At 35.4% G+C, this 22,117-nt stretch overlaps 3 protein-coding genes and 1 non-coding gene across 4 annotated transcripts; 3 read left to right on the forward strand and 1 right to left on the reverse strand.

Annotated features, from left to right (window-relative positions):
* The first annotated feature begins 3,947 nt into the window (after positions 1 to 3,947).
* Positions 3,948 to 8,115, forward strand: LOC132293959 (purple acid phosphatase 2-like). The gene is made up of 8 exons (XM_059791652.1): positions 3,948 to 4,492; positions 4,668 to 4,868; positions 5,062 to 5,173; positions 5,618 to 5,847; positions 6,435 to 6,573; positions 7,208 to 7,428; positions 7,527 to 7,648; positions 7,745 to 8,115. Exons 1-8 carry the CDS (start codon positions 4,313 to 4,315, stop codon positions 7,941 to 7,943), a joined length of 1,404 nt encoding a protein of 467 aa, XP_059647635.1. The 5' UTR covers positions 3,948 to 4,312; the 3' UTR covers positions 7,944 to 8,115.
* A 646-nt stretch (positions 8,116 to 8,761) lies between these two features.
* TRNAE-CUC (transfer RNA glutamic acid (anticodon CUC)) lies at positions 8,762 to 8,834 on the forward strand. The gene has a single exon. It is a non-coding gene; the product is annotated as a tRNA-Glu (tRNA).
* A 3,268-nt stretch (positions 8,835 to 12,102) lies between these two features.
* Positions 12,103 to 15,958, forward strand: LOC132293960 (purple acid phosphatase). Its single transcript, XM_059791653.1, has 8 exons — positions 12,103 to 12,689; positions 12,887 to 13,087; positions 13,308 to 13,419; positions 13,862 to 14,091; positions 14,494 to 14,632; positions 15,152 to 15,372; positions 15,464 to 15,585; positions 15,681 to 15,958. The coding sequence occupies exons 1-8, from the start codon at positions 12,510 to 12,512 to the stop codon at positions 15,880 to 15,882; spliced, it is 1,407 nt and encodes a 468-aa protein (XP_059647636.1). The 5' UTR covers positions 12,103 to 12,509; the 3' UTR covers positions 15,883 to 15,958.
* Positions 15,959 to 18,825: 2,867 nt separating this feature from the next.
* On the reverse strand, positions 18,826 to 21,510 carry LOC132295727 (E3 ubiquitin-protein ligase RSL1-like). Its single transcript, XM_059794018.1, has 3 exons — positions 20,896 to 21,510; positions 19,640 to 19,697; positions 18,826 to 19,058 (listed from the first exon to the last, which is right to left on the reverse strand). The coding sequence occupies exons 1-3, from the start codon at positions 21,508 to 21,510 to the stop codon at positions 18,826 to 18,828; spliced, it is 906 nt and encodes a 301-aa protein (XP_059650001.1).
* Between the last annotated feature and the right edge of the window lie 607 nt (positions 21,511 to 22,117).

Below are 22,117 nucleotides of genomic sequence, written 5' to 3' on the forward strand. Positions count from 1 at the left end.
GCGATAAGGTTCAGATGAGCACACTTCGGCGAGCATCACCTGCAAGGCCAAGGAGGTGGCGGTGACGATGGCAAAGCTCCTCTTCGGTGCCTATCTTTGATTCACAATTCTCTTCTTTATACTTCATTGATAGATTTAGATTGGTGGTGGTGGTGGTGAAGGGGAAAATGTATGGTGGTGGTGGAGGGGAAGAGGGTGGTAACGGTGGTGGAGCTCTTCAAGCGGGTGGTGGTGACTGGTGTGTGATCATATATATATATGAAAAGTGTAATTTGGTCATTTAATTATTTTGATATTTTACAATTAAAATTAATAAAATAGTAAAGGGTAAAGTAAACTTTTCACATGTTTTAAAGTTTTGTTTGGATTGCAAATCTCACAAGGGGTGTCTTTGTCAAAAAATAAGACAACTTGTATATGTATGTCCTTGTCCCAAACCTCCGAGGTGTCATGTACTTTAATTAAAAAAAAAAATGAAAAATGGGTGAACTCTTCTCAACTAATTAGGAAATAATCAACCGATGGGCGAGGTTGTGAATTAGATTCTTTTTCACAGGGAAGGAAAAAGAAAAGGAATTTGAATTTGAATTTCGTTGGGTAAATTTCTTAGGAAGAGATTTTGTCATTTTGTTTGTTTGGATGGTAGAGGAGAAAATAAATTGTTTTCTATGAAATAAGTTAAAAGATAGTATTAATTATTAAGAAAACTTTATAATCAAAAACTTTTATAATATCATTCCGTATAATTCACTTTCATGTCTTCCATCCATATTTAGAAAGAAAAAATTTGTGAAGGGAAAGGACTCATCCATCTGGTTTTGCTTTCTCTCCATGCCTCCTTTTTAGTATTTACCAATGAAATGAATTATTTTTTTAATCCTCCTGATCTTCCTTCCACTCCTTTTCATTCCTTCTTGTCAAAAAGAACATTAGGAATTGAATGCATTATAAATTTTACTTCCAAATTTCAATCAGATTTTAAATTAAATAAATTTCAGATAATAAAAATTCATTTCCAAAATTCAAATTTCATGAAATTCCAACTACCAAAAACACAAAAGTGAACTCTGTTAATTGAGTTTGTCATTTATCAAAGGACTGTTATCCATATCCACTAAAACAGCCCCTCATGAAAATTATTTGGTTATGGCTGGTGTTTAGGCTTGGTAGTTAGCCTAATTGCCACCGATATCCATAATTTGCCCATCCACATAAGTCAGAGCAATAAAATTTGGTGTCTTGGGTAAAACCCAAGTCAACTAATTGGGTCTACTCTTTAGTGTCCTTGTCTCCAACTAGGGCTTGAAATTGGGAGTTCTCTGGTTCAATAGCTAAGCAAAATTGTCATTGTCCCTTTTTTTTTTTTTTTTTTTTTTTGGGTATAATTGTCATTATCTTTATGATCACGCATGTGAAATTGAATTTGGTAGGTGGAGACTTTGAGTCACGCAATTTATTCATACCATATATAAGTAAAAGAAAAAAATGCCTAACATAATTGAAATAATTTTTTTCTCTGTTTAGTAAGTTGGCTGAAAGATTTCTGCAAAATGTGATACAAACACGTTTAGCTTTTTTTTCAATGTTCTTGTTGATTGCGCATTCTAAATATTTGTACCGATTCGTGAGAGAGAAAATTTGTTCTGAAGTTCTACTCTATGCGTTTATCATTCATTTTTGTGCCTCATATACTAATCTTGCACTTTGGGTCCATCATATTATTTGGATGGCTACGATCCTATCACGTTTACTAATCTTGCACTTTGTTTTACTTGTGAAGGTTATGAATTATTTCTCTTTCATTAACTTCTTGCGAAAAAGTTAGCTGTTTTTTTCAATTTTAGTTGACACTTGACAGAACAGCTTTAATATACCAAGTTTGTTTGATCCAGCATTTTAAGAACATGATTGAGAATAAAACATACAAAAATTTGTTTAGTAAACACTAATTAATTTTTTCTAATTCTATTAAAAATTATCTGTATTCAGTTTTTTATATTGAATTTTTTTAAGAAAACTGAATTAAATAAAAGGCAAAGTGAAAAAAAAATATAAAAAAATAAAAAATAAAAAATAAACCATGCACACTCATGGTGCTAAAAAAAAAAAAAAACATTCTTCAATTTAAAGGCTGAAATACTTAAAATGCCCTTATTGAGAAGGTTTATGAATTCAACAATTAAATTGAAATACTTAAAATGCCCTTATGTGAAAGCTTATGAATTCAACAATTAAAAGGCATTATTAAAATTCATTTATCACACATAAATGTCATCAACCTATTCATATGGACATCAAAGGGCCATTTTGCCAGGTATAACTTTTCTATTTTCAAAGAAGAGAGAAGGGATTCGAATTCACGATTTGCCGTATTAGTCGGTTCTTACATTTTTTTTAAGGATCTGATACCATAATTGATGAATCCATTATATTACGGCAAGATTCAATTAGAGCACTAACAAATGAGTATATTTGTTTTACCATTCCATTCCAAAAAAAAAAAAAACTACTATTCATATGGATGGCCAGTATGAATTGTTGAGTTGGGGATGGGACAATAAATAGTTATAGTACCTAGCAGTTTGCATGGTTAAAGGATGATATTGGTCAATGTGTTGGACTCACATCATTACACAATCCCTTTTCCCAACTTGTCATCTTTTTCAAGCTATTACTTATCTTTTTTTCAGCAATGGCATACTCTACTTTTTCTCTGTCCACTTTCTCAACTTCACATCATTCACAAAACTCATCCGCACATTCATTTTAAAGATTGAATGTCAAAATCTTACTTGATAGATACTTTAAACCTAGTAGTCTTAAAAGTCTTTTTTTTAATTATTTGATCACAGTGTTATTCATCAATGAATCAACTTATATTAAGGTAGGATGTTATGTTATATTGAGATTTGAGATCCACATGTTTAATTGTTATGATTAAATTCATATAAAAAAGTAAAAATTGAATGGATCAAAAGAACTAAAACTATATAGGTTGTTTAATCTTATTCCATGTCGTTAGAAAATGAACCAGACAATCAGGTAAGACTCTGTAGTTTCTTATGAAAAAGTTTTTTAACCTTTGCGTAAATTAATGTCAACAACTCTAAAGATTTTTCAATGAAAAAAAAAAAAAAAAAAAAAAAAAAATTTCTATCTCCGAGAAAAAAAAAAAAAAAAAACAACACATGATTCAACCCTCTGTTGATGGACTTGTTTAAGCTCTTTTAAAAGTAAAGAATAAAAGAAAATAAAAAAGCTCAAATATTAAATAGAACTTACCACCAAAGGCTACTAAAACATTAAAAATTCAGAAAAGATCTACGTCTTTTCTCCTCCAGCGAGTCCATAAAATTTTTAAGAATTAAAATTTAAAAAACTCTATTTTGTTAGTTATTATTTTGATTCAAATTTTTTTTATCATATTATTGTTAATGATTATTATTTCTAAAATAATTTTCGGACTAAGGGTGAAACATATTTTCTCAACTTAAGAAATCTAAAGGTAGAAGTGTGTGTGATATACTATATTTTTTATTTATCAAATAATATATATATATATATATATATATATATATATATATATATTAAAACAGATCTTGAGAAGTTTGACTATTATTTGAAAAGTAATGATACTTACATTGATTTGTTGCACTTAATTATTACAACGAATATTTTTAATTGATTATTTATGTATAGTACACGCAAATAGAGGGTCTCATTTATTTATTTATGTATAAATGAATTAATTAAAAGATATAGATCGACCAATTTTACAACAAATTGCACAAATAAAGAAATAAGATCCTCTATTTACCAACCAATCAAAAATATTTAATAAAATAAATCAGTATAAATATCATTACTCTTCTTTTAATAAATACCTTTATTATAATGACTAAAATATGAAATTGTGGTCTTAGACATAATAAGAATAAGGTAGTTCGTTCGTTCGTTCATTCGTTCCTTCGGCAAGCTAATCATTGTCTAATTTAATCCGCTTCTTTTTCGCCTTGTTCGAGTCAAACTATGCGATTTCTGTCTTTATTGCTTTCTCAAGTCAATTTTTATTTTATTCCTTATTTATATAAGGAGTATTTTTTTCAAGGGGGTTTCTCAATCATATGTAGAAACTCAATCCTGCTTGCCGTTTAGTCCATATAGAGCGTTGAATATTCCTCTTATTTGTAGGAAAATATTACTACTATTCGTGTATATATGTGTTTGTATGTGTGTGTGTGGGGAATGTGAGATTGGTGAAGGAGATAGGGTGTGCGTAGGTTAAGCGGTGTAAGGGGGTGCGCAGGATAACATGGGCGAGCTGGGATTTTCATGGTCTGTTCTTGCTGTTCTGGGTTTGGCGTTGAACGCAGCGGTGTTGTGTAATGGAGGAATCACAAGCACTTTTGTGAGGAAAGTTGAGAAATCTGTCGATATGCAGCTTGATAGTGATGTCTTCAAAGTGCCTCCCGGCTATAATGCGCCTCAACAGGTATAGCACTCTGCACTCCTCTCTGTGTCACCCATCAAAGTTTAATTTATTAATTTAGTTACAAATATGTAATTTTGATGCTCTCAAATTTAATGCGTGTGTTCTTATTCATATATTTTTGTTTTTATTTTATTGTTTGGTGTATTTTGACTGGTGGGTTATCTGTAACTACTAGGTTCATATAACCCAAGGAGATCTTCTGGGAAAGGGGGTTATTGTGTCATGGGTCACTATGGAAGAACCTGGGTCAAGTACAGTTGTGTACTGGAGAGAAAATACCAATCACAAGAAAATGGCAAAGGGCAAATTTGTTACCTACAAATTCTACACTTATACTTCTGGATACATTCATCACTGTACTATTAAGAACTTGAAGGTGAGCTATTCAACCCTTTTGTGTCCTTGTTTCATAGGCATTGCTTTATTATAATTCCCCTGTTATTTGTTGGTTACATTTTCATTCATAGTTTGTATATGTGAGATATAAGTTGGGAGTTAGGGAAGACTTTTGACAGAATTGAGGAATTAATCAAGATTAAAGCTAATTCGATTATCGGTTTTGTTGGCAGTATAACACCAAATATTACTATCAAGTTGGGAGTGGACATACAGAGCGAATTTTCTGGTTTACAACTCCTCCTGAGGTTGGTCCGGATGTTCCATATACATTTGGTCTCATAGGTAAAGTGTTATGCATCATATCAATTTTAATGGATTTTGTTGTTGTTGTTGTTGTTGTTGTTGACAAATTAAGTGTGCTTTTCATATTCGGTTTGTGGTTCAATGGTCTTCTGTCCTGCTAGGAAAAAAACATCAGCTTCCAATTCTGTCAGGCTTTTTCCAGACACTTGACTGGATGGATGAATATGTATCAATTACTGAGGATAGAATTTCCTTCTGGGTAGAAATTTTTAACATCCCATTTACTTTAATAAATGGGTATTTTTGACAAAACTTCTGGCTGATTAATTTCATGAGGTTGTCATTTGGGGTGGAGAAGTAATCTGTAATCTGTAATTAAGTCCTAATTTTTATTTCAACAATTCTGAATAAAAAATGCGCATATTTGTGTTTAATATGTTTTACATTTAACCTGTCTTGACACTTATCAATCATTTCTTGCAGGGGATCTTGGTCAAACTTATGATTCAAACAGGACACTTGCTCATTATGAATTAAATCCAACTAAAGGGAAAACAGTACTGTACGTTGGGGACCTCTCTTACGCGGATCACTATCCGAATCATGATAATGTTAGGTGGGATACATGGGGACGGTTTGTGGAGAGAAGTGTTGCCTATCAACCTTGGATATGGACTGCAGGAAATCATGAGCTCGATTTTCTCCCTGAAATTGTAAGATTCCCATAACATGTTTTATTGGTCTAATGAAGAGCAACATTCTCAATGATTCTTATTTCTTATTGTCTAATGTGACTTCTGTATCGTAGTATTATAATTGACTCTTCCTTCATGGAGTGAATTTTAGCTCCTTAGAAGTTCTTATGTGTGTTACCTAGTCTTATCTCCCAATCCCTTAACAAAGTAAAGCTATTTCAAGTTTTCAACTTGCTTAGCAAGATATAAATTGTATTACTACATCAATTTTATTACTTTTCTAATTAACTTCTAACTTTGTTAAATTTTATTCTCTATGTTCTTTCATTGTACAATCATGATCCCCTTTGTTGCTGCGACAATTTCCATGCTCCCAATCACGAAATTGATCTCCTCCTTTGCAACCCAAGGGAGCGTAAGTGGTCAATGCTTTGGCAATTAAATTCTAATAATTTTGTTGGGTGAAATATTGACTCTGGATTTACTACTTGCTACCAAGATGGTGCTTTTGCAATTTATAAGTCGAACTTTATATGTTTATTTGCTAAGCCTTGAAATGTTTCTCAAAAAAATGTCGTGACAGAAGAATGGTGATTTTGTTGCAGGGTGAAAAAAAACCCTTTAAGCCTTATACTAAGAGGTATCATGTACCCTATAAAGCATCAAACAGTACAGCTCCCTTTTGGTACTCGATCAAGAGGGCTTCAGCATACATCATTGTCTTGTCTTCATATTCGGCATATGGTATGTATATATTGGCATTTGCAATATTTCATTGTCATTAATCATGTCTCCAGACACAGGCATATCTGCAGTGGAACCTATGCCTACATAAATTATCATTAGTTAGTGGTTTAAATATCCAATGCATAAATGTGCTTTTACTCAAAATTGTATAAACTCAATAAACAAAATTCATATTATTTTCAATATCTTTAATGAGCATGATGATCAAGGCATTTTTGCTTTTCGAAATGCATCTTTCCTTTCATTTCAAAACACACTTGGTTTCTAAAATAGACTGTTGTGGAACGAGAGACTGTCACTCTAAAATAGACATTCTGTTTTATTTTCCCCTCTAAAATAAATGTTAAAAAGTAACATTTCCAATATTTTTTCCATTTTATAGAAAAAGTAAAAGCCTTTTGTGATCTGTATTCTTCTTTCAAAAGTAAGATTCCCAATATTTCTTTTCTCCTTTATAGAAAAAGCAAAAGCCTTTTGTGCTCTGTATTCTTCTTTCAAGTAATGAAAAATAATATGCCTAGTAGAATGAAGGAAAGCAAATAGGAAGGAAAATGCTATAAGCTTCTAGTTAACATTAAATGCTATATACATTCATTGATTATTATTATTTTTAAATCTATTTGTATTTTAGGCAAATACACTCCTCAATACACATGGCTCGAGGAGGAGCTCCCAAAAGTAAACAGGAGCGAAACACCATGGTTGATCGTTTTAATGCATTCCCCATGGTACAACAGCAACAGCTATCATTACATGGAAGGGGAAACCATGAGAGTTATGTATGAATCATGGTTTGTAAAATACAAAGTTGATGTTGTGTTTGCTGGTCATGTTCACGCATATGAACGGTCGGTAAGTGTGCACTTTGTCTTCTGTTTTATTATGCTTCAAAGCACAAGTTGTTATTCTAGTGCCATATTTGTATACTAATATGTATATATATGTCACAGCACCGTGTATCCAACATTGCTTACAATGTTGTAAATGGCATTTGTAGTCCTGTAAGTGATCAATCTGCCCCCGTGTACATCACCATTGGTGATGGGGGAAATATTGAAGGCTTGGCAACCAAGTAAGATTTACTAATAATATAGTTTTGGCCTTCTTAAAACACAACTGCCTCCAGTTCTCTGACACAAGTAAATCAAATGTTTTCTACTGTGTGCAGCATGACGGAGCCACAGCCAAAATACTCAGCTTTCCGTGAGGCCAGTTTTGGTCATGCCATTTTTGATATTAAAAACCGGACTCATGCTTACTATAGTTGGCATCGCAATCAAGATGGATATGCTGTGATAGCTGATTCCATGTGGTTTTTCAACCGATTTTGGCATCCAATTGATGATTCTGCAATGTCCAAATCTTGATGAGAGAATGTTTCTTTTTTTGTTCTGGAATCGGGAATGAATACCCAATTTAAAGTCAATAAAGTTTCTAAATTGTCTATCTTTGAGCCTTGGCTGTGTTTTTTTTCTAATTTGCAATAGCAATTTTTGTCAGTTCAACTAGTCAATAATATGAGGCACTCTCTTAATGTCCTTTCTGATATTAACTTTGACGAGTTGGGTAATGTTAAAAACTGACCAGTTTTCTTCAAACAGTTGCTTGTTTTTGAGTTTTTTTTATATGGGACTATTTCTTTGTTGCATTGTACTATGTTGAAGATTGTTGGTGAAAGTAAATGAATGGCTCTTTAAACAAGCATGAGCTGTTGTTGCCAAGAATTTTAACTGACCCTGAAGGTAAGTCATGAGTATGAATGCTTGGTCTCTATTCCAGGTTTTTGGGGATTGTGGAATTGAATGACATAACAATGGCAAAAGATAGGAGTCCAAATCTATTTATTCTTCTTTCAATTTCCATTCCCTGTTAATAATGGAAGCATGTGGTTATCAATGATAATGAAATGGAATGACGTTATGGTTGATCACTTTGCCTTAATTGAAACGAGATGTGGTTCTAATAATATTTGGGAGAAGACAACTCATTAGAGGAAATAACTAAATAAAGATTTTTTTTAAAAATATGCATATGTCTGTGTGTATATATATATATATATTTTATACTTATAAGAGATCAACAAGCATATGACTAGAAACTTTAAAAATCTTGATCAATTGTTGTACTTGATGGGTGCGTGAGCCTTACACATATTTATAGATTTCTGCCCTACACTCATCAACATTCCGTTGTAGTCTAGGTGGTTAGGATACTCGGCTCTCACCCGAGAGACCCGGGTTCAAGTCCCGGCAACGGAACTTTTGAAGTGTTTTTACTCTGTTGTCGGCTTTGGGCGTTTTGGTAATTCAATATAATATTGTATTAGGACTCCGTGTAGTTCAGTTTGAACTGGGTGGTGTGAATTAATATCGTGTTGGGATTTTGTGCGGTCCACTTTGGGTGCACCAAAATTGAGGAGGGTGCACAAGAGCCTGATATGAAGGATGATATTGGTCATGATGGGTGGTAGGTGAGGTGAATGACATTATCAGTATATGTTTTTTCAGCCTCACCTCACCCACCATGACCCGTATAAGGAGGGGTGCACAAAAACCTATGATCTTTAATTTTTTCAGCAATGAGATGGATACTCTTACTTTTTTCTTTGTCCACACAACAATTGGATCTTCAAACCATTTTCTCACGTTCACATCATTCACAAAACTCATCCACTCATTCATTTTAAGGTTAAATGCAAAAAAAAAAAAAAATCCCATCATGTATAGAGTTTGTGCAAAACTAGTTTTTACTTTTTAAAAATGTACATATAAGTCCACAAAATTCAAAAAAGGTGCCCTTCTGACCATTTTTTGACTAAAAACCCTATTTTACCCTTTTTAATTCCTATTTTGCCCCTTACCCATATATGGCTCGGCTTGGCTGGTAGTGGCTAAACGGCTCGGCTCGCCGGAATGTCCACCACTGTCTTTGCTCTTGAATGGATTTCACTGTTCCCCCAAGAACTAAACCAGATGCAGTTCTGCAATTTGACAATTAGGGTCACTCACTTTGCATTCAACATTCCATATGTGTGATTGTGTGTGCGCGCACATTTATTAATTATACTCTTATTATATATGAAAGGTAGGGAGTAGCAAATATTTACATTGTCAGAATAGTGAAGAGTGTTGCCAGAATAATAGGTCACCAGAGATAACAGTACTTGTTGTGACAATGTGATCATTTCTTTTTCTTCTGCAACTTTCTATTGTTACTATTACAACAAGAAGTACCACACAGAAGCCATATCCATATATACCTGTAAATATAGTTGATTGCACAATATAGTGTAGGCAAAAATCAATTTTGAGAGAGAGAGAGACTTTGCACTCCAATAAAAATGAGGGAGAAACTTACACTCCAATAATGCTTTTCTCTGATATCATATCCTCCTCTGTATTTCTTGAGATTATCTAAAGGATCTACCCTTACAGTATCATCTGATTCTCTCGCAGGTTCCAACATATACTAGCAAAAACCAGAAACAAAGAAAACAGAGGGAAAACAAATCTAATTCACCCAAAAACAGAGGGAAAACTATATACTACTCTTTAAGTCGCGAACGCCTCTTTGACCTCCGGCGGTGGCTCAGCCTTTCTGATCTTGAGCTTCCGGTTGAAGTACCCAAACATCTTGTAATTGTAGCTCCCCATTTCTTCAACTCTCTCACCTCACTTGAACAGAGCCGCAAAATCCCTCTATTTATGCGATGAACAAACCAACCTATTCATTCACAAATCCCTCTATTTTCGCCCGGTGTATTACGAACATCAAATCGTAATCAAATCAAATACCAAATCCCAAATTTTCACTATTTGGAGGAGTTGGGGGGAAAAATCGATTTGTTGTCGCCGCCGTCTCGCCGCCTACGGTCCCTTCACCTTCACCGGTGCCGGATAACACAACTTCACCTGAAACAGCTCCATCTTTGTCAACGGCGGGCAATACAGAGACCACCTTCTTTATCAACATCTAAAGCGCCGGAAATCAGTGCTCACCGTGGGATCCTCCTCACCAAGCACTGCCTTGCTCGTTAGCAACAGCCGCCTCTTCATCGCGAGTCGCCATCCTCTTTACCGCCATCGAAATTCTTGTTCCCCGTTTCGAAGACCAATCACCGTGGGGTCTCTCGAAGGCTTCGAAAAGGGAAGCCTCCGTTTCCACGACCATCCGAACCAGCCAAGCTCACCGTCGTTCCTCCGTTGCTGGCCGATCCTCATCGCCGTCGCCGTTGCTGTAGTAGTGCAGTACTTTCCCCTTCGCAGAGACATATATAATATATTATATATATATAGATGGCCCAAGTACAAGGTGCTCAAATTTTTTATTTTTATTTTTTGATAAGTGGGTAAAATAATTATTTAACATGATTTATATTTATAGTTATTAATTTATTTTATTAAAGTGAGAATATTATTATCATTTTATATTGCACGAATCTAATTACTTCAAATTAATACTATAAAATAATTTTTTACCACAGAAATTAATATTGACTGTATCAATAATAGCGGGGAGTTTTTTTTGCACTGACTATCCCCTTGTGAAAGATTACAAAAGAACAACCTACTTGATAGTAGCCACCAAATTTCTTTGCTCAAAAGTGACTTGAACACATAGTGCAATAATCAATGAATAAACTTTATGTCTAATCATCAAGAAACAACTTTGTCTCTTAAAAGGATCTTCAACGAAGTTTAAATTATCTTATCCATTGTCATTGTAGAATGAACAAGGTAAAATTATGTACTGTAGTTTTTTTTTTTTTTTTAAGTTTTTTTTGTACCACTGTCAGGTTGAACGATGGACTTGTTTAAGCTCTTTTAAATGAATAATAAAAAAGGTTCCAAGTCCTCTATGGGAGCATAGTGTCTCAGTAACAGATACCGTATAATATATATATATATATAGACTCCCTTCGTTAGAGAATATAACTTTTTAAGAGAGTTAATTTTTATGATTTTTTTTTATTTTTTTAATAGTATGAGATGAATTTTCTAATATGTCCTTGTAACAATTTATGAGTATGGTATAAAAGTTGTTTGTCTTCGACCAACCATTTAATGCAACGGACTTTCAAATTTGAATTGTGGGGTTCAATATAACTTTTTTAGAAGTTTTAATTACTTTTATAATTTCAAGACAAAGGTTATATTAGGAATATTTAAAAAATAGTGTATTGGATTTTGAGGTATGACTCTTATTTTGGAACAGTCAAAAAAAAAAAAAAAAAAAGTGACTTATTTTGGAACTAAGAAAATATATAACTTGAATGGTTTGACATCTGAGTTTTGTTATTCTTTCAAAAATAAAGTAGAGAATTATCATTTTAATTCTAAGTTATATTTTTGACCTCACAATTCTCCAAATATAATTGAATGTTAAAACTGTCATGTTTTTTCAATCTCATTATCAACTAGTCATAATTAATGTGGTTGTTGTTTTTGTTATTACAGTATTAAATTTATTATATATTTATTTATTTTATTTGTTACCAAACCTAATCTTAGTCAATATGACACTAACGAAAGGGCAAGTCCATACTGTGGACGCTCCCGGTGACCTTGTGCCCTCAAAACTGCGAACTCATCATGAAAGCGCCCTCATTGTCATTGTCTTGCCCTACTGGAATTTATCCGCTTCTTTTCCCCTTGTTCGAGTCAAACGATGGGTGGCTTCTGAAGTCAACTTCTACTTTAATTATATATATATATATATATATATATATATATATATATATATTCACGGTTATTCTAAAACATTGTAGAAGAAACCCAATCCTACTAGCTGTTGGAGTTCGATGCCGTTGACAATTTTATTGCATATTCCTATAAGTTTTTGAATATTCCCCTTATTTCTAGGCAAATATAATTCGTGTATAACTTATATGTAATAGGGTGTGCATAGGTTAAGCGAGGTCGGGGGTGGATAACATGGGCGAGCTCGGATTTTCCTGGTCTGTTCTTGCTGTTCTGGGTTTGGTGCTGCACGCAGCAGTGTTGTGTAATGGAGGAATCACAAGCACTTTTGTCAGGAAAGTTGAGAAAACTATTGATATGCCCCTCGACAGTGATGTCTTCGAAGTGCCTCCTGGCTATAATGCGCCTCAACAGGTATTTTGCTTTCACTATTCTCTTTATCACCCCTATCATAGTTTAATTCATTAATTTAGTTACAAATATATGTTTGCCCATTTCGTGGGTCTTGTTAATTTTCACACACACACATATATATATGTAATTTTCATGATCTCTAATTTAATGTGTGTGTTGTGTGTGTGAATTTTGACTGGTGGGTTATTTGTAACAAGGTTCATATAACCCAAGGAGATCTTCTGGGAAAGGGGATTATTGTGTCATGGGTCACTATGGAAGAACCTGGGTCAAGTACAGTTGTGTACTGGAGTGAAAATAGCAATCAAAAGAAAATGGCAAAGGGCAAATTAGTTACCTACAAATTCTATACTTATACTTCTGGATACATTCATCACTGCACCATTAACAACTTGAAGGTGAGTTATTCAACCCTTTTGTGTCATTGTTTCATAGGCATTGCTTTTATGAATAATTTGTTTTGTACAAATTTTCTCTGCTTTTATGCTATTTTTGTTGGCTTCATTTCATTCATGGTTTATATATATGAGAGTAGTAAGGAATTAGGGAAGACTTTTGATAGAATTGAGGAATTACAATCAAGGTTAAAGATTATTTGATTATTGGTTTTGTTGGCAGTATAACACCAAATATTACTATGAAGTTGGGATTGGGCATACAGCGCGGACTTTCTGGTTTACAACTCCTCCTGAGGTTGGCCCGGATGTTCCATATACGTTTGGTCTCATAGGTGAAGTATTATGTATCATATCAATTTAATAGAATTTGTTTGTCTTGCTAACAAATAAAGTGTGCTTTCGATTTCATTTTGTGGTTCAATGGTTTTTAGTCCTGCTAGGAAAACTTCTGTTTCCAATTCTATCAAGCTTTTCCAGAGTCTTGACTGGATGGATGAATATGTATCAATTACTGAGGATAGGATTTCTTTCCGAGAGAAATTTCTAACTAGAAATGATAAATGTGTATTTTTGACATTGCTGATTAACTTTGTGAGCTTCTCATTTGGGGTGAGGAGGGAATCTGGATTTAAGTCTTAATTTTAATTTCAACAATTCTATAAATAAAAAAACTGCACACATTTTGCTACCCGTCTTCCCATAAGAAGCTGTGCCGTTGTGTGTGATGTGTTTTGCATTTATCCTGTCTTGATTCTATCAATCATTTTTTTGCAGGGGATCTTGGTCAAAGTTATGATTCAAACAAGACACTTACTCATTATGAATTAAATCCAACTAAAGGGAAAACGGTGCTCTTTGTTGGGGACCTCTCTTACGCGGATAACTATCCGAATCATGATAATGTTAGGTGGGATACATGGGGACGGTTTTTGGAGAGAAGTGCTGCCTATCAACCTTGGATATGGACTGCAGGAAATCACGAGATTGATTTTGACCCTGAAATTGTAAGCTTCCCATGACATGTTTTATTGGTCTGATGAAGAGTAATATTCCAATATTTTATATTTCTCACTGTTTTTAAAGTGTGATTTCATGGTTCTTCTCAACTTCTGATGGTAGTAGTATAATTGTCTCTTCCCTCATGGAGTAAATTGTAGCTCCTTGGAAGTTCTTATGTGTATTACCAAGTCTAATCCCCCAATCCATTTACTAAGTAATTAACTTCCTAACTTTGACAAATTTTGTTCACCATGTGCTTTTATTGTACAATCATGATCCTCTTGGTTGCTGTGGCAATTTCCAAGCTCCTGATCACAAAATTGATCTCCTCCTTTGCAAAGGGAGTGTAAATGTTTAGTGCTAAAAAAAAATGAAGTTGTGACAGAATAGTGGTGATTTTATTGCAGGGTGAAACTGAACCCTTCAAGCCCTATACTCACAGGTATCATGTACCTTATAAAGCATCAAACAGCACGGCTCCCTTTTGGTACTCAATCAAGAGGGCTTCAGCATACATAATTGTCTTGTCTTCTTATTCGGCGTACGGTAAGTCTATAGGCATTTGCAATATTTCATTGTCATGAATAATGACTCCAGACACATGCATATGTACCGTGGAACTTATGCCTAAATAGATTATCAGTCTAAAACCTTATTATAGCTTAAATATCCACTGTGTGAATGTGTGCTGACTCAAAAATCATAGAAACTCACTAAACAAATTCATGTTTTTTTTTTGACAATTTCAATTAGCATGATGATTGAGGTATTCTTCGCTTTTCGGTAATGCATCTTTCCTTTTTTTTTTTTTTTTGTTTTTTTTGCACTTTGTCTCTAAAATAGATATTAGATTAATACACTTTTCTTTTGCTCTGAGTTCTTCCCCCCTCCTCTTTATAAAAAAAAATGTAAAAGCCTTTCATGATATGTATTCTTCTTTCAAGTAATGACAGATAATACGCCTAGTAGAATAAAGAAAAGGAAATTGGAAGGAAAATGCTATGATCTTCTAGTCAACATTATATACATTTCAAGATTTTTTTCTTCTATATACTTGAATTTTAGGCAAATACACTCCTCAATACAAATGGCTTGAGAAGGAGTTCCCAAAAGTAAACAGGAGTGAGACACCATGGTTGATCGTTTTAATGCATTCCCCATGGTACAACAGCTACAACTATCATTACATGGAAGGGGAAACCATGAGAGTTATGTATGAGCCATGGTTTGTACAATACAAAGTAGACATTGTGTTTGCCGGTCATGTTCACGCATATGAACGATCGGTAAGTACACTTTTTCTTCTCTTTATTATGCTTCAAAGCACAAGTTGATATTATAGTGCTATTTCTGCGTACTAATGTAAATATGTCACAGGAACGTGTATCCAACGTTGCTTACAACGTTGTAAATGGCATTTGTAGTCCTGTAAGTGATCAATCTGCGCCCGTGTACATTACCATTGGTGATGGTGGAAATCTTGAAGGCTTGGCAACCAAGTAAGATTTAACTTGTATTATAGTTTTGGCCTTTCCTTGAAACAATTAGTTCCTGTTGTTTGACACAAGTAAATCAAACGTTTTCTACTGTGCAGCATGACGGAGCCACAGCCAAAATACTCAGCTTTCCGTGAGGCTAGTTTCGGTCATGCCATTTTCGATATTAAAAACCGAACTCATTCTTACTATAGTTGGCATCGCAATCAAGATGGTTATGCTGTAGAAGCTGATTCCTTGTGGTTTTTCAACCGATATTGGCATCCAGTTGACGATTCTACAAGCGCCCATTCTAAATGATACAAAGTTTTTTTTGTTATGGAATCGGGAATAAATAATCCAATTTAAAGTCAATAAAGATTTCTAACTTCTCTTCCTTTGAGCCTTTGCTGTTTTGCTTTATTTACAATAGCAATTTTATATTATTTCTGTTGTGCAATGGTATGCTACAAGGCACTCTCTTAGTTGAAACTCGAAACTCCACCTTCGATGGGTTGGGTTGTGAAAACTGACTTATTTGCTTCAAACAGTTGATTCTGTGAGGTTTTATATGGAACTTTTTGTTTTATGTTTTATGTTTTTTTTTTTTTTCTTTTTTTGTGTTGCATCGTACTTGGTTGAAGATTATTCCTGAAAGTAAAAGCAAATAATGCCCTTTAAAGTGCTAAGAAATATATTGGATTAGTCTAGCTTGCAGTCTTTGGATTTAAGACCCTCCAAGGAAGACTTTCACAAGCATCAGATGTTGCCAACAAGAGTATAAATGCTTGCTCTCTCTACCAGGATTTTGGGATGGTGGAATTGAATGAGACAACTATGGCAAAAAGATGAGGAAAATACCACCAATTAAGTGCTGTTATGATTGATCAGTTTCCAGTAATCGAACGTGCAGTGATTAACCTGTACTCAGTTTCGCCAGGCAACGATATTTACCTACTACTATAATAAATTAAAAATTAAAAATAAAAATTATACTCTTAAAAAGTTAAGCTGCTGAAGAGAGACCGAGTAATTAAAAAAAAAAGGGATAATTTTACTGACATTCCTAATAGTTTGGTCAAATATCAATCTAAAATATCTTTCGAAAATAACTATCACTTAGGTCCATTTTTGATTTTCCGTTACAGCCTCCGTTAAAAACATGTGAAAAGACAACTTTGCCCTTATTTTTTTAATAACATTTATTTCAAAATATCAGATTAGTTAAAAAACAATTATACCCCGACAATTGGGTAAATGTAACTGTTGGCCGTCGTGGTGGTGGTGGTGGGTGGTGGTTCCAAAAATTAAGGCTTTTTTGGTGGTGGGTGGTGTGTTGTAGAAAAGAGAGAAAGTGTATAGAGAGATTGGTGGTTGGTGGTCGGTGACGATGGGGTGATGGTGGTGGTGGTGCCGCCGACGACTGTGGTTGCATTACCCAAACCCATTTTTGTTGTCAGGTGAGGTTGAGGCGGGGGTTGGAAGTGGTGGCGTGGTTCACAGCAAAAACTTCAGGCGACAGAAGCGGCATCATCGTTTAGGGCGGCGACGACGAGGACGAGTGTTGTCACCGGGAGAGAGTGAGCGAGCTAAGCTTCTTTTGCTTGTCGGCCGCCGTCTGAAGCCCCCTTGCTCGTCGGCCACAGCCGAGCTCGGTGGACTGAATCGGCAGTGAGAACTATATATATACTGATTATCTGGGTTTGAGAGAACCGGCGAGGGGCGACTAGAGGAGGATTCGCAGGACTTGGTAGCAAGTGGATTAGCGGGAGAGATGACAACTCCAATTCGGCAGTAAAGAGCTCGGCTCGGCGGTGGAGTAGCGGCAACGGCGAGCTTGGAGATGGAGAGCGAAGACGGCTGTGAGAATGTTGATGGCTCCGGCAAGACAGATCCGGTGGCGGCAGATCCAGTGGAGACGAGCTCTGCGAAGAGGGAGATGACTGGGTCTTGGAGATTCGGCGAGACAGATCCGGGTCTTGGATTTATAGATCGGACCGGATCGGGGGAATATGGGGATGGATGAGGAGCAGAATCGAAAGAAATCTAGGGCGAGGGTTGTGGATTTGAGGACTTCTGAGGATTCGGAGTGATGAGGTCGCGACGAGGGAGACATCGGTTTGGAAGGTGGGAGAGTCGACTTTGACGGCGAATGAGCGGCCTTTGTCGGATTCGACGACTACTCCGCCACTGTATTTGGTGGTGGTGTTGTGCTTTTGTGTGTGTGTGTATATATATATATATGTCTGTGTGTGTATATAGGAATATATATATGTCTACCTGTATATATAATATAATTTGTAAATTTACAAATTTTTGAGGGGCCATATTGTCTTTTAATACTGATATTTTGTAAAAAAATAAATTAAAAAAATGAGGGTATACCAAAGTCAGGGTCAAACTAAAGTCAAAGGGTAAAAATGTCTTTTTACATATAAAAAGTGGTCTGACACATCTGTAAACTAACTTTTGGGGTGTGACTGGAAAACGGAGCAAACGTTTGTTATGTGAGTGATAGTTATTTTCGAAAGATGTTTTAGATTAATATTTGGCCATACTACTGGGGGTGTCAGTGAAATTATCCCAAAAAAAAAAGGGTTAAATGTAAAAAAATCTTCTTGAACTATTGACAAATTGCAACTAACCCCTGAATTACAAAAAAAAAAAAAAAAAAAAAAAAAAAAAAAAAAAAAAAAAAAAAAACTCCTAATTTATGAATTTATTGCATTTCAGTCCATTTTGCCAACTGACTTAACCGGAAAAATAAAAAGTCTCATTTACCTTTATATATAAACAATATATATGTATACATTTTAGGAAGGAGCCATCGAGATGGGGGAAAGCTTGGTTGTTGGCTAGGCCGTGGAAAGCTTGGGGCGGTGGTGCAGCGGCGGTGAGTTCAGTTGGATTGAATCGGCGGCCGGCGAACAAGGGAGGGCTCGGCTATGGAGAAATTGGCCGGTGGAGACGATGGCAGAGAACTCGGATGGTGGAGCTCCGACCAGCGAGGTTGGTAGAGATGGACGACGGGTACGAATCAGCCGGCTGTGGAGAGCTTGGCTGTTGGCTCGGCCGTGGAAAGCTTGGGGCAGTGGGCAGCCTCGGCTTTGATGGTGTCGATTGTGAGGGGGCAGCGAGCTTGGAACCGAGAGGTCGGCAGATGAGGCGAAGCTCGGCGGTGAGCTTGCGGCGGTGCTCGGAACACGTATGACGGTGTGCTCGACTGCTGAAAACGGTTGGTTTAGGATGGCAGTGATTCAGCGACTAAAGAAGTTGCAATTCCGATGATGGGCTGTTATGAAGAAACTCGGTCGTGATTGGGTTTGATGGCGCCGGCAGGATTGAGCGGTTGCGAGCTTGGCTTCGAATGATTGCGGTTGGCGATGGAAAGGACGGCTGTGGACCCGTCACCATCGCCACAACAACACCACGACTTCCATTAGATCCATCTCCTCCTCCCTCAATCCCTGTCGTGGCCACTACAACAGCACCACCACCTCCATACAAAAATTTACCCCAATGTTTTTCAGATCTATTCCTTGTATATATATATATATATATATATATATATATAGATATGTGCGTGTTTGCATGAAATTGGGTTAAGGTTCACTATTGCTTTGGTGGTGGTTGGTCTCGTTCTTGGTTTTGATTGTAATGGTAATGGCGAGAGGAACGGTGGTGGTGGTTATAGGACAATTTGGTATTTTCATATATGAGAGGGCATTATTGTCCAAAAAATTCAGTTTGTCTATTGCGTGAGAATCACGCGCTCATTTTTGGATAGCCAGTGGCCGGATTGAGTGATCTCCAACAAATTTGTATAGTTCAGGAGATTTTTTGAAATTTTAATAGTTTAAGGAGTTAGTTATAATTTTCTTAATAATTTAGGGTTTTTTTTTTTTGCATTTAACCCAAAAAAAAAAAATAATAATAATTTACTTATTTCTAGTTTACTAATATATATATATGGTAATGGTGAGTCTCCGGACAAGTTTGCGCACACTTCGACTAATCCATGTATAAAAGATCAACAAGCTTAAAAGGAAAAACTGTAAAAATCTTGTTACTGTTTTACTTGATAGTTTGTGGTCGGAAAAAGAAATGTTAGAATCAACATTTGCAAACCCAAAAAACTGTTTTCATATATTGCAATGAAAAAGGAAATAGTGCAAAAATAAAAAGGTAATGTAATAATTACAGGGAACTAAGCACATGGTCGGTTTTCGTATACGTAATAAATAACACACAACCAAACACATAGTCGAACTAGGTAAATTAGGCCTGCATAAACCAAACACATAGTTGTCCTTGTTTCCAGAAGGAACAAAGATTATTGTTTACACGCCAAATTCATTGAATTTTCACATACAATAGTCAGCTAACAACATAAAAACTAGAGCAACTTGATAAATGGCTAAGAGGAGTAAACTTTGAAAGTTACACATGTGAATACAAATACCGAACCAACAATAAAATTAAGAATAATAAAGTTTGATACCTCTTATTCAAAGTAGTCCATGAAGAACCCCATGGCAACCGTGCGGTGACAGCACAGACAATCAAAACCCTCGGTTCCACACTTGTAACAAAATTCCGTCCCACATCTACATCCCAAGGATAAATTTTTTTAAAAAATTGTGGGTTGGTGCAAACATATAGGTTATATAGGAAAAATTACAAACAAATGGAGTTTTGGAACGCAATTTTTAAATTCATGAAATCAAAATTAAAACTTTTTATAGTCATGTACTTTTTTGAAAAAATAGTAAGAATTATTACGATTACATTGTGTTATGGACTCATATTTAACATTTGATGGTGATATTTCGAAAAAATAAATTTGACCAAAATGCTAACATGATATGAAAAAACAATGTTCATTCATGCTTAAATTATCTTTATTATTTTCATGTACGACTTTTGTGCATACAAATACTATTTTTGTGCACAGATGTATCACTTTTATGCATGCATATAGGTACCATATTTTGTACATATATACCATGTCATTTAGGTGTCACTTTTTGTTTATGCATACGTGGTCTGTACAAAAAGTGTACCTATATGCATAAAAGTGATACCTAAAAATAGTAAGAGTAGTTAATTTGGATAATGAATAGTATTTCTTCACGTCACCGCTAGCATTTTGGTCAACTTTATTGTTTCAAAAAATCATAACTTTGACTCTATCAAATGATAAATATGGATGCATAAGTCCACGTATCTGTAATAATCACACACAAAAAGAGCCTCGGAAAAACACTCTCCATGTATTTGTAATTATTCTTGATATAAAAGTCCATATATAAAAACAGAGTACCTGCATGTTACTTGACGGCAACCGGCAACACGCTCAACGCAGTATCCGCAACCGGGACATTTCTTCCATTTGTTTCTGTCAACAAGCTTTCCAAACTGGATGTCACTGTGATGGGTTGTCTCTCCAACCTCATGGCATCCATAGCCGGCATGCCACGGATGCTTACACTTGAAACAGAAGTGGTTCTTACATTGCGGACACTTAGCTTTCATCACCGTCCTCTCTCCACACTCGTTGATAATGAGTGCGGAGCAGTCGGGTTTTGGGCAGTAGCATGTGTCAAGTCCTTGAATGGCTGATCGGCACAGCACGTCGCACCATTTCTGAAATAAGTGGTGAGGCACAATGGGCCTGCAAGAGAGAGCGTCGAAAAGCTCCTCACAATCTGGAGCTGGACAAGGGATCCTTGAGATGTTGTCATCCAGCTTTCGTTCAATATACTTGAAGATACACTCCATACAGAATCGGCCGTGATCATGGCACCTCTTCTTCTTTTTAAATATAAATTTTCTTGTCGAGTACTGCTCCACACAGATTTCACAAGTGAACTGTTCTTCCTCTTCCTCCTCCGCCTCCATTTCATCCTCTCCGGGAGGTATCTCATTTCGGTCGACCATGTTTCCCATCTTAGCAGAGAATACTAATGGACCTTATACGTATATATAATTAGGTGCAGAGAATATTAATGGACCTTATATACATATATATAGGTGTGTAAGCAGTTGACCCTCTTTGTTATCGTCTTGCCTTGGTCCCTCTTAGTCAGAGGAATTTATATATATATGTGTGTAATTTGCTTAATTCCAAAAACTAGACTTTTGTTCTCTTTTTATAGAATTCATTTATTCATGTATCATGAAGTCCTCGAAATCACCCATCCTTTAACAGAATAAGAAGCAACGTGTATGACCAATATAATTGTCTCTCTATTATATATATATATATATAGGAAGCTAAATATATCGAATTAAGATTTCATTTCAGAAAGGACATGGAATTCAGCTCTAGTTCAAAACCCCTAATCATAAAACAATATAGAAAATATTATTTATAGGTAATACCTTTTGTATCCGAGTTTCTGGAAACGGCATGAGAAGTCTCCAACTTCTTTTGGTTTTTTGATGGTTAGGATATGTTTGGTTGCAGCAGCAACTCCTCAAAATAAACCAATGTAAGTCATGTGATGCTTATGCCTTATTAATGTTACCTCCTAAACTAGTCTCCGGTGGAACT

The sequence above is a fragment of the Cornus florida genome, unplaced genomic scaffold, assembly GCF_030987335.1.
Source record: "Cornus florida cultivar Cherokee Brave unplaced genomic scaffold, ASM3098733v1 CherokeeBrave_3.0.0_Hap2_Chr02, whole genome shotgun sequence".
In the NCBI taxonomy this organism is placed as follows: Eukaryota; Viridiplantae; Streptophyta; class Magnoliopsida; order Cornales; family Cornaceae; genus Cornus; species Cornus florida.

Excerpts from the sequence above, each read along its gene's own strand:
- LOC132293959 (XM_059791652.1), top strand. The coding sequence starts at position 4,313 with ATGGGCGAGCTGGGATTTTCATGGTCTGTTCTTGCTGTTCTGGGTTTG. Across the intron at positions 4,869-5,061 it reads GTACTATTAAGAACTTGAAG|TATAACACCAAATATTACTA; the intron begins GTGAGCTATTCA and ends TTTTGTTGGCAG. Across the intron at positions 7,429-7,526 it reads TTCACGCATATGAACGGTCG|CACCGTGTATCCAACATTGC; the intron begins GTAAGTGTGCAC and ends TATATGTCACAG.
- LOC132293960 (XM_059791653.1), top strand. The coding sequence starts at position 12,510 with ATGGGCGAGCTCGGATTTTCCTGGTCTGTTCTTGCTGTTCTGGGTTTG. Across the intron at positions 13,420-13,861 it reads ATATACGTTTGGTCTCATAG|GGGATCTTGGTCAAAGTTAT; the intron begins GTGAAGTATTAT and ends ATTTTTTTGCAG. Across the intron at positions 15,373-15,463 it reads TTCACGCATATGAACGATCG|GAACGTGTATCCAACGTTGC; the intron begins GTAAGTACACTT and ends AATATGTCACAG.
- LOC132295727 (XM_059794018.1), bottom strand. The coding sequence starts at position 21,510 with ATGGGAAACATGGTCGACCGAAATGAGATACCTCCCGGAGAGGATGAA. Across the intron at positions 19,698-20,895 it reads GTGTTGCCGGTTGCCGTCAA|TTTTTTGGGTTTGCAAATGT; the intron begins GTAACATGCAGG and ends ATATGAAAACAG. Across the intron at positions 19,059-19,639 it reads TTCCGACCACAAACTATCAA|GTGGTGGTGCTGTTGTAGTG; the intron begins GTAAAACAGTAA and ends TTTTGTATGGAG.